The following is a 12,075-nucleotide window of genomic DNA, read 5'->3' as shown; positions in this document are numbered from 1 at the left end:
CATGATATATACTCTAGAATGAATAAAATACGTCATTCATGTAGTGGTATGGGTGTTTTTGGTGGTGGACGAGTGTCTGGAGACAGGGCAAAATACTACTTCATGAAGAATTTCACTAATATCATCTATACGGCTTATTTATCTATCACAGTTCATCTAATGACATAAACAATATAAATAACATAGAAACATAATATATACTCTAGAATGAATAAAATGTCATTATGTATCAGGTGGAGGCGGCCACAACTGCTCCCTCCTTGTTGTGGTAAACACTGCCATCTAGTGACGGCCTTTTGAAGCCATCTATTATTATAATTATATGTAGTACATTATTATTTATATATGCATTATTATTATACATTTATTATTATTATTATTGTTATTATTATTATTGTATTATATTATTATAGTGGACCCCCGGTATACGATATTAATCCATTCCTGAGAGCTCATCGTATGCCAAAATTATCGGAAAGCGAATTAATTTTCCCCATAAGAAGTAATGGAAATCAAATTAATCCGTGCAAGACACCCAAAAGTACTATGAAAAAAAAAAGTTTTACCACATGAAATACAGTGGACCCCCGGTTAACGATATTTTTTCACTCCAGAAGTATGTTCAGGTGCCAGTACTGACCGAATTTGTTCCCATAAGGAATATTGTGAAGTAGATTAGTCCATTTCAGACCCCCCAAACATACATGTACAAATGCACTTACATAAATACACTTACATAATTGGTCGCATTTGGAGGTAATCGTTATGCGGGGGTCCACTGTATTAAGTTTAATGCACATACTGAAGAAGACATGCACAGTTAGTAGTACTCTACTAACAATAGAATACATGACACTTACCTTTAATGAAGATCTGGTGATGATTGATGGGATGGGAGGAGGGGAGAGTGTCATAGTTGTTAATGTTTAGAAGGGGAATCCCCTTCCATTAGGACTTGAGGTAGCAAGTCCTTTTCTGGGGTTTCTTCCCTTCTTCTTATAATGCCACTAGGACCAGCTTGAGAGTCACTGGACCTCTGTCGCACAACAAATCTGTCCATAGAGGTCTGTACCTCCCGTTCCTTTAAGATTTGCCTAAAATGGGCCACAACATTGTCATTATAATAGTCACCAACACAGCTTGCAGTAGCTGTGTTAGGGTGATTTCCATCCATAAAGGTTTGCAGTTCAACCCACTTTGCACACATTTCCTTAATTTTTGAAGTAGGCTCAATGGATTCCACAACTGGCATAGGCTTCTCAGGGTTAGCCCCAAACCCTTTAAAATCTTTCGTAATTTCCATACTAATTCTCACCCTTTTTACCACAGGGTTGGCACTAGAAGCTTTCTTGGGGCCCATGGTGACTTATTTTGCAGAAACAAGCACCAAAAACACTGTGATAATATGGAATGTACTGAATGTATGCTTAGATGTGAGCACACTGGCTGGCTTGTAAACACTGGCACGCACGGGGCAGTTCAGGACACACGTGGACGCGTCCCTGACGAATCGTGTGTGGCGCGTTTTTTAACGAGTGGCGAGGCAAAATTTTTGCGTTAAAATGTATCGTATACCTGATTTAACGTGTATACCGATGCCATCATATGCCGGGGGTCCACTGTATGTATTATTATTATAGATATTATTATTATTGCCCTCAGACATGACATCTCCACTGCCTCCAGCCTTCTCCTCGCTGCAACATTCATCACCCATGCTTCACACCCATATAAGAGCGTTGGTAAAACTATACTCTCATACATTCCCCTCTTTGCCTCCAAGGACAAAGTTCTTTGTCTCCAGAGACTCCTAAGTGCACCACTCACCCTTTTCCCCTCATCAATTCTATGATTCACCTCATCTTTCATAGACCCATCCGCTGACACGTCCACTCCCAAATATCTGAATACATTCACCTCCTCCATACTCTCTCCCTCCAATCTGATGAAAGATTGGATATCAGATTGGAGGGAGAGAGTATGGAGGAGGTGAATGTATTCAGATATTTGGGAGTGGACGTGTCAGTGGATGGGTCTATGAAAGATGAGGTGAATCAAAGAATTGATGAGGGGAAAAGGGTGAGTGGTGCACTTAGGAGTCTGTGGAGACAAAGAACTTTGTCCTTGGAGGCAAAGAGGGGAATGTATGAGAGTATAGTTTTACCAACGGTTTTATATGGGTGTGAAGCATGGGTGATGAATGTTGCAGTGAGGAGAAGGCTGGAGGCAGTGGAGATGTCATGTCTGAGGGCAATGTGTGGTGTGAATATAATGCAGAGAATTCGTAGTTTGGAAGTTAGGAGGAGGTGCGGGATTACCAAAACTGTTGTCCAGAGGGCTGAGGAAGGGTTGTTGAGGTGGTTCGGCCATGTAGAGAGAATGGAGCGAAACAGAGTGACTTCAAGAGTGTATCAGTCTGTAGTGGAAGGAAGGCGGGGTAGGGGTCGGCCTAGGAAAGGTTGGAGGGAGGGGGTAAAGGAGGTTTTGTGTGTGAGGGGCTTGGACTTCCAGCAGGCATGCATGAGCGCGTTTGATAGGAGTGAATGGAGACAAATGTTTTTTAATACTTGACGTGCTGTTGGAGTGTGAGCAAAGTAACATTTATGAAGGGGTTCAGGGAAACCGGCAGGCCGGACTTGAGTCCTGGAGATGGGAAGTACAGTGCCTGCACTCTGAAGGAGGGGTGTTAATGTTGCAGTTTAAAAACTGTAGTGTAAAGCACCCTTCTGGCAAGACAGTGATGGAGTGAATGATGGTGAAAGTTTTTCTTTTTCGGGCCACCCTGCCTTGGTGGGAATCGGCCAGTGTGATAATAAAAAAAAAAATTATTATTATTATTATTATTATTATTATATGAATTGTAATTTTTATTCACACAAAAAATATAAGATTTACTGTTATTCCTTATTGCAATAACTGTATAAATAATGTCAGCCCATTCACGACTGCATATTGGAATGTTATTTACTCTGAAACAGCCAAGCAATGGGCCATTTCTCCTAGGTTGAGCTCAATTTCAAGGCACTTTTCGTCTTGAAAGTAATCAAAATCATATCTATTTCTGTAATATATCTGTAATATATACCGATCATGTCTGTCACAGCTGCTGAACCATTAAGACAGAATTATGGAGGCGTTGGAAGACGACCAAAATGCAGATGTGATTTACACAGATTTTGCAAAGGCGTTTGACAAATGCGATCATGGAGTGATAGCACACAAAATGAAGGCCATGGGCATTACGGGGAAGGTAGGCAGATGGATTTTCAGTTTCCTAACACACAGAGCACAAAAAAGTAGTAATGAACAGGGCATGATCCAGCATCAGCGAGGTCAAAAGCTCAGTGCCCCAAGGCACTGTCCTGGCACCTCTGCTGTTCCTCATCCTCATAGCAGACATAGATAAAAACACCCGGCACACTTTTGTATCATCATTTGCAGATGACACTAAAATAAGCATGAAAGTCAGTACGGTAGAGGACACTGAAAAAGTACAGGAAGGCATAAACAGGGTTTTCCAGCGGGCAGTGGAAAACAACCTGACGTTCAATGGTGATAAGTTCCAGCTGCTTAGGTATGGAAAGAATGAAGAACTCAAAAGGAGCACTATATACAAAACTCAAGAGGGTCGCCAAATAGAATGTAAGGAACACATAAATGACCTAGGAATAATTGTCAGCAGACCTTTCTTTTAAAGACCATAACAAGACAAAGATCATGACAGCCAGGAAGATGACTGGGTGGGTATTGAGAACTTTCAAAACAAGGGAAACAATGCCGATGGTGACACTCTTCAAATCGCTAGTGCTCCCTCACTTAGAATATTGCTCAGTGCTGACAGCCCCGTTCAGGGCAGGAGAAATATCGGAGCTGGAACAAATACAGAGATCGTTTATGGCTCACATTGAGCCAGTAAAGCACCTGAACTACTGATAATATATACAGTGGACCCCCGCATAGCGACTTTAATCCGTGCAAGAGGGCTGATTGTTATGCGAAATGATCAGTATGCGAATGAATTTTCCCCATAAGAAATAATGGAAATCAAATTAATCCGTGCAAGACACCCAAAAGTATGAAAAAAAACATTTTACCACATGAAATATACATTTTCCTACACACAAAGAGAAGGATACATGCACAATAGTAGAGTAGTACATGCACAATATATATTGTGCATGTACTACTCTACTAAATGAAGAATAAATGACACTTACCTTTATTGAAGATGCAGCAATAACTGATGAGACACTGTGTCCTGGGAGTGCCTTTTCCTCCTGAGTACTGTAGGTCCTGTTTGGCATTTTCTTCCAGAACAGGCCTTATCACACTGTGTATGCCACTACAATTCTTAAATCTCTCAAACCAACCTTTGCTGGCTTTAAATTCACCAATATGAGCACTAGTTCCAGGCATTTTTCCCTGTTCACCTGGGTGTTAGTCGACTGGTGTGGGTTGCATCCTGGGAGACAAGATTAAGGACCCCAATGGAAATAAGTTAGACAGTCTTCAATGACACTGACTTTTTTGGGTTATCCTGGGTGGCAAATCCTCTGGGGTTAATTGTTTCTTGGTATTCTCAATAAGCCACACCAACAACGGTGCTACAGCAGCAGCAGCTGACAGTGATACAGCAGCAGCAGACGATGCTACAGCAGCAGCAGACGGTACTACAGCAGCAGCAGACGGTACTACAGCAGCAGCAGACGGTACTACAGCAGCAGCAGCAGCAGCTGACGGTGGTACAACAGCAGCAGCAGCTGACAGTGCTACAGCAGCAGCAGACGATGCTACAGCAGCAGCAGACGATGCTACAGCAGCAGCAGACGATGCTACAGCAGCAGCAGATGGTACTACAGCAGCAGCAGCAGCTGACGGTGGTACAACAGCAGCAGCAGCTGTACCACCAATAGTAGCGATGGTTGATTGGGGTTTATTATACAACCTGGCCAGCTCGGAGACACGCACTCCACTTTCATACTTATCAATGATCTTTTTCTTCATCTATATAGTAATTCTCACCCTTATTGCTGTAGGGTTGGCACTAGAAGCTTTCTTGGGGCCCATGGTCACTTATTTTCCAGAAAAAATCACCAAAAACACTGTAATAATACTAAATGTTCCGATTGTATGCTTGGATGTTACCGCGGAGGCTGGCTGGTAAACAATGCCACCGGCGGCACATGTGAGGCTGGCTAAGGGCGCACATTGGACGCGTCTCGGACGAAGAGCGGTGAGCGGGTTTTTGGGCGGTATGCGAGGCAAAATTTTTGCGATAAAAGCGAGCGGTATGTGGATTGAACGGTATGCGATGCGTACGGTATGCAGGGGTCCACTGTACCTGGAAGGTACTTGAGGGCTTGGTCCCAAATATGCACACTGCCATAACAACATACTAGAGTGAGAGATATGGGAGGAAGTAAAAAATAAACCCAGTGAGGAGCAGGGGTGCGGTGGGGACAATAAGGGAACACTGTATCAACATCTGGGGTCCCAGACTTTTCAACATCTTACCAGAAGATATCAGAAACACTGCTGGAACAAGTGTTGAAGCCTTCAAGAGGAAACTAGACAAGTATCTTCACCAGGTGCCAGATCAACCAGGCTGTGATGAATATGTGGGGCAGCGGGCCTCCAGCAGCAACAGCCTGGTTGACCAGGCGAGCACCAGACGAGCCTGGCCCATGGCCGGGCTCAGAGAGTAGATATACTCTCAAAATTCTTCAAAGGTATATCAAAGGTTCTGTCAGACGAGATAAAAAAAAAGAGAATACAACCATAAAAACCATTCAAAATTACTGCTAAGGGGTGGCTAATTGCTGAGAAGTGAACTCCAATATTTATGCTTAGATTTCTTTCATTTTTGGTGTATGTTAAGAAGCATCTTTCCATCATACATTGCCCAAGTTTCAGTAAGATAGTCCAACAAACAAATAAGATACAATTCCCGAGATCAAGAGCAAGAGCCCCTCATCAGTGTCAAGGAACCTGCCTTGAGGTCTGCTTGCTTATGGAAATTTTGCTCGCGTATGGAAGCAAAAAATCGACCCATCAACTGCTCGTATTTAGAAAAACTCGCACGTGGACACGCTCGCCAGTAGATGTTCCACTGTACCTGAATAAACTTACATGCTGTCTTCCCCACCACCTACACCATCTTCCCCACCACCCACACTATCTTCCTCACCACCCACACTATCTTCCTCACCACCCACACCATCTTTCCCACCACCCACGCTGTCTTTCCCACCACCTACGCTTTTCACTGTCTGTTCCTGATGTAAGGCCAAGGGATGTACTCCGAGATGTACTCACTGAAGAATATTCCTCTTCATTGTCACTACTAGAATTGTAATGAAGAGATTGGAAATCACATTCAGTATCACTATCATCAGCACTGCTCACATCTGAGTCCTGGACATGGGAAAGTATGAGTTTCCTCTTTCGCCATGGTACAACTGAACATGAACGAGATAGCCCAGCACCAGAGGTGGGAGGCTGATAGTTGTTTGGGTTTTCAGTACTATTTCTGGTATCCTTGGCATTGGTTTCGGCCACACTCATCAAAACCATGAAATACATCCTCATGACACTTCCATCTGTGTTAGAACTATCACTTTGGAAGGGAAGAGTCCCAGTTCACTGGGGAGTGAGGTATTCCTTATTGCTAGGCATGGTGAACAAGGTGTACTTAATTGGCACTCCCACACTGCACTGCGGCCTCTCCGATTTTTTTTTGTGCTGCGCACACTGAGCACACAGACCCAATCTTTTACATGTAGGGCTACCAGCTTTCTCCTGCCAGATTTGAAGCCGCTAGAATTTTGACGTAGTATTACGAGATCAACACTGGCTTGCAAGCCGTAATATTATAGGACCAACAGTGAAAGAGTTAAATCCTGAGTTCATAGTTATGTTGTAAAATGACCTCTTGTATTCAACAATTTATTCCCATGTAGTTGTGGTTACACCTCTTGAAACAAATTCAGAGATTGTTTAGAAGCAACACCAGATATAATCCAGGTAATACCCAGGTAAACTCCAGGTTACAGCAAACCACAAGTTGGCCCATTCTGGACCAGTATCAGGTCACAGGTGAGCAGAAACACAGCAAAAACCAGAATTAAAGTCAAGACAGTGGAAGACAAGGTCAGGTCTCGTTCTGTTGATAAGTACCATTTTATTCTGTACCGGTGTAGGCAGGCACTTAAGTGTTTGAACTGCTATTCATTGCTGTGATAGGTTTTTTCACAACTCTGAATGTATTGGCACTTGTATGTTTTGATAACTCCTTGATCTGTGGTTGTGTAAAAAAAATATTGTAAACATTGGTAAAAATGCAACCAGCACATTTGAGTCTAGAGACTGCAAAATTTCAGGATGGCTTTGAAAATTATCAAGAGTCAGGACCCTGGGAAATCTTTAATGTTTTTTTTTTTTTTTTTTTTTTTTTTTTTTTTTTTTTTTTTTTTTTTTTTTTTTTTAGGCACATCTTCATATACATACTGTAGAAATGTAAAAATAAAACAATTCTGGAACCAGTAAACAAATGACAATCAGTCATCATCCATGTTGCTTTGTTAGACTGGCAGATAGCAGGCAAAGTGGCTTTTTTATTTTTTTTTAATTCTTTTAAAGCACATAGAGTCTGTGAGCAATGAATTATTATAAGCTTCCAACTGAAGTCACCCATTTCATTAGTACAAAGAACTAAACTTAAATGATCCTTAGCTGCCTTGAACAGAGATAAAAATTTCTTTTGTCTGTTGTAAGTTCTTAACGATATTCTGTTAGCATAACCTTAGTGCATCAGCATTAAACACACAATCAGCAGTATAACCCTTAGAAATAATTTTAGTAAACTCAGTAGGGAAATTTTATTATGCATTATAAATAGCTGATGCCCTCACTACTAAACCTTATGTATTCAACTTCTCTGATTAAATCCATCAAGCTAACCAACACCAAATTCTAAAACTATTCAACACTTGTGAAGTGTTTCCTTTCATCTCAGTCAAATAATTGGTGCACCTTTCTTTGTTTTTCCTCAGTCCACAGCATCAGTAACTGTTCTTTCTGGATTGCTTGCTGCACAATCCTTTATTTTCTTCTCATTGTTTCCAGTAGTATGAATAATTGATTTTCATTAATCAAAGGCACTGGCAGTCTGCATCGTACATGCGCCATCTCGGAGCATATCTAATGTTTCAATTTTCTTAGAAATTTTAAAGTTTCTTGCTTAACCTTCACCATCATTAGTATTTATTTTGGGTGCCATATTTAATATCCAGAGATGAGATGGGGTAATGATACTATCCAAAATCATTACTCATATTGAGCTAGTCATGCAATTCTTTCAGAAATCAGCTGTAGGTGGTCTGGGTGGGATGGTTAGATATGCTTCACCCCCAAAAAATGGGCTCACTTCTCAGGTCCAAGTTGGCACAGAGAGGAAATTACCCACTACATAGCTACCCAAGGTTTCATGTGTCATTCACAATTCCATCACAATGATAATGTGATCAACAAGGGCATTAACAATGTAAATTAAATTACAGTTGCAGTTTTTCAGTCACGTTGAATATGCATTTCAGGAGTCGTGTAATCCAAAGGTCTACTGTCTTAAATTTCTGTAAATTAGAAGCATTGAGAAGGCAAAGTATTGTACAGATATATATACTGGAAAAGTGAGTTTAGGAGAGAAGAAAATCTGTTTAGCATGTTTGTGCAAATACTTTCCTCTTTCAGTGTTACCTTAGATGCTATAATCCAAGATGGAACAAAACATCACATAGTTTTCATTCCAGTTTGTAGGCTTGTGATTTGTTACATCCAAGGCATTATGACATTTATTCAACATTTAAAAGATAAATTAGCAGTAATATGTTTAGAATATTTTGTATATAGCATTCAGTGTAATTATTAATGTCTACCTTTTAAATAAAAGCATATTTTCCTTAAACAAATTATTTTATAATATTGCATTGTCTCACTTTTTTTAGAATTACTACAAACAACTGGGAATGACTTGTACTATAGTGATATAACCACAAGTGCTCTAATAGCTATTGGCCTGCTTGTAATATATATTCTAAAATTATAAATTATTAATCAAAATACTGTGATCTTTGATAAGGAAAATATGGTTAGTGGATGAGAACTTTAGATCAATTTTGCTACTTAGTACTGTATTGCTATACTTATTCAATTTATGAATTATCGAAGGTACTAGTAAAGTTATATTTGTCCCTCTCAGATCTCGTCTGTACTATAGAGCGGCTGCTAAACATGAAACTGATCGTGAAAAATTATTACTCTGCTATCAAGTCAACCAACAAATACAGCAAGGCAAATTCCCAATCACTCGTGAGCTTGCACTTGAACTGGCTACACTTATGGCTCAAGTGAGTTACATACACCCTAATCCAAATTATATCTATATTCAGATACTTGCAGTACTGTATAAGGAATGGTAACCATGAAACATATATTGATACAAATGTATTTGCTTTCCATAATTTCATAATTTGCCATTCACAGCCTTTGAATACTTCCAGCATTATCATTTCTGATCAAGATATGGTTTTCAGCAGGATATGATTTTCCTGCAGGATATGTCTTTCAGCATTACGGTTTGTCACTCCTGGTTGTAACCCTCAACAGTCGTCTAACAAACCGGCCGTATCCCACCAAGGCAGGGTGGCCCAAAAAGAAAAACAAGAGTTTCTCTTTTTAAATTTAGTAATTTATACAGGAGAATGGATTACTAGCCCCTTGCTCCCGGCATTTTAGTCACGTCTTACAACACGCATGGCTTACGGAGGAAGAATTCTGTTTCACTTCCCCATGGAAATAAGAGGAAATAAACAAGAACTAGAAAGAAAATAGAAGAAAACCCAGAGGGGTGTGTATATATATGCTTGTACATGCATGTGTAGTGTGACCTAAGTGTAAGTAGAAGTAGCAAGACATACCTGAAATCTTGCATGTTTATGAAACAGACAAAAGACACCAGCAATCCTACCATCCTGTAAAACAAATACAGGCTTCCATTTTACACTCACTTGGCAGGACGGTTGTACCTCCCTGGGTGGCTGATGTCTACCAACCTACTACTTAAACATAAAAATTATAAAAAATAACATAAAAATGAGAAAAAATGGTATATCGGCAATACTTCCTCAAGCTGCAGGACTCGATGTTGCTGTCAGGTGAGCTTTAAGTGCCAACTTTGCAGCCTCATATCTCAGTAAGTTTTTATTTTTTTTTTATTTTAATCCTATTACACTTAGAAATTTTTTCTCTGTATTTCATTGAAAAAAAAAATTATTTTTCAAAATATTCGAGGCACTGGGGGAGATAACGTATATAAACGTTTGGACCATTTATGGGTTAGGATAGATACAATACAATACAATTTTTAATTCTTTGCAAGTTTACATTGAGATTCTGTAATTACAATAATGAGTTGCAGTGCAAAGAGAGCCACTATCATGCCATGGCATTATGGGCAGACTAAATAAATGGCTTACAAACTACTTAATACTAGAGAAATTGATCATAGTAAGTTAGTCAAGTTACAACCAAGTTATAATCTGGGGATATTAAATTGGGACAATTTGAAAGTACAGTGGAACCTCGGCTGTTCCGTGGACTTGTTTGTATTCTGATTTGTTCTTATTCTGGGTCAATTTTCCTTGTTTAAATTAATTGAAATGCAATTAATTCGTTCCAGCTGAATTCCTGCTTTAAGGAGGCATGACAAAATAATGCTAATATCAATTCTATGGCTTATTTATCTGTCACAATTCATCTAATATGACATAATAAACAATATAAATAAAATAAAAACCTGATATACACTTTTAGAATGAATAAAATATGTCATTACGTGGAGAGCAGAGGGAGGAGGATTGTGGTCGCGAGAGTGGTCGCACATTCTCCCTATGAAAACGTCAAGAGGTGTTATAAGAGAAAACAGAGTTTGTGTGGCTAACTGAATTAGATCTGGTGTACATACGACATTTACATACCTTGGAGAAGAAATGCAGAATGGCATATCCTGTCAGGAGTTCACACTTTTCTTAAGAACTGCTTTGTACAATTTTTATGTTTATCTCACTACACTATGTATCTTATGTGAGCTGTTTCTCCGTCACCCATGTCAACACCAGCTTTTCCATCTTTTCATTGACAGAGGTCCACTGCTTAGAAATTACCGTAACGCCCTTTGCTGGTGCTATAGCCTTTATAGACTCCTTCTGCTTTAGTATCATACATATAGTAGAGGGGCTATGCTTGTACTCACTCGCCAAGTTCTGTACTTACCAATGATTTCTTGCTTTAACTCCGTGCAAATCATCCTCTTTTTCTTCTTGGTACTGTCCTTTGCACTTACTTTCTTAGGACCCATGGTTAGAAGAAAGAAATCTGGTGAATTTATTGCTCGAAACTTAAGGAAATCATGAGAATTCCTTGGACCGCGAGGGTAGCTTCATAAGCACATGTGCACTGGTGAGCATTGTGGTGGTGGTGTTGAACTAAATTATACATAGTACGTACATAGTATTAATATTATGATTATTTTTTTTTTCAACAAACCGGCCATATCCCACCAAGGCAGGGTGGGCCAAAAAGAAAAACGAAAGTTTCTCTTTTTAAATTTAGTAATTTATACAGAAGAAGGGGTTACTAGCCTCTTGCTCCCAGCATTTTAGTTGCCTCTTATGACATGCATGTTTTATGGAGGAAGGATTCTCTTTCACGTCCCCATGGAGATGAAAGGAAAATATATAAGAACAAGAACTATTAAGAAAAATAGAAGAAAACTCATGTGAGTCTGTTTACATATACATGTACATGCAAGTGTAGTGTGACCTAAATTTAAATAGAAGTAATATGATGTACCTGTTATCCTACATATTTATGAGACAGGGAAAAGACACCAGGAATCCTACCATTATGTAAAACAATAACAGGTTTCCTTTTCACACTCATTTGGCAGGATGGTAGTACCTCCCTGGGTGGTTGCTGTCTACTAGCCTACTACCTTACTTAATTATTCTATATAATTTA

At 39.7% G+C, this 12,075-nt stretch overlaps 1 protein-coding gene across 1 annotated transcript in view; it reads left to right on the top strand.

Moving 5' to 3' along the window:
• The window catches only part of LOC128685932 (uncharacterized protein CG43867), a 1,104,857-nt gene that overhangs the window by 1,020,682 nt on the left and 72,100 nt on the right, over window positions 1–12,075 (top strand). The window contains exon 24 of the mRNA XM_070083118.1: window positions 9,257–9,404. Within this exon, the coding sequence (XP_069939219.1) occupies window positions 9,257–9,404 (148 nt within the window). The remainder of the gene's footprint in view (window positions 1–9,256; window positions 9,405–12,075) is intronic.

The sequence above is a fragment of the Cherax quadricarinatus genome, chromosome 9, assembly GCF_038502225.1.
Source record: "Cherax quadricarinatus isolate ZL_2023a chromosome 9, ASM3850222v1, whole genome shotgun sequence".
Classification (NCBI taxonomy): domain Eukaryota; kingdom Metazoa; phylum Arthropoda; class Malacostraca; order Decapoda; family Parastacidae; genus Cherax; species Cherax quadricarinatus.
This window is presented reverse-complemented; position numbering and strand designations above follow the sequence as displayed.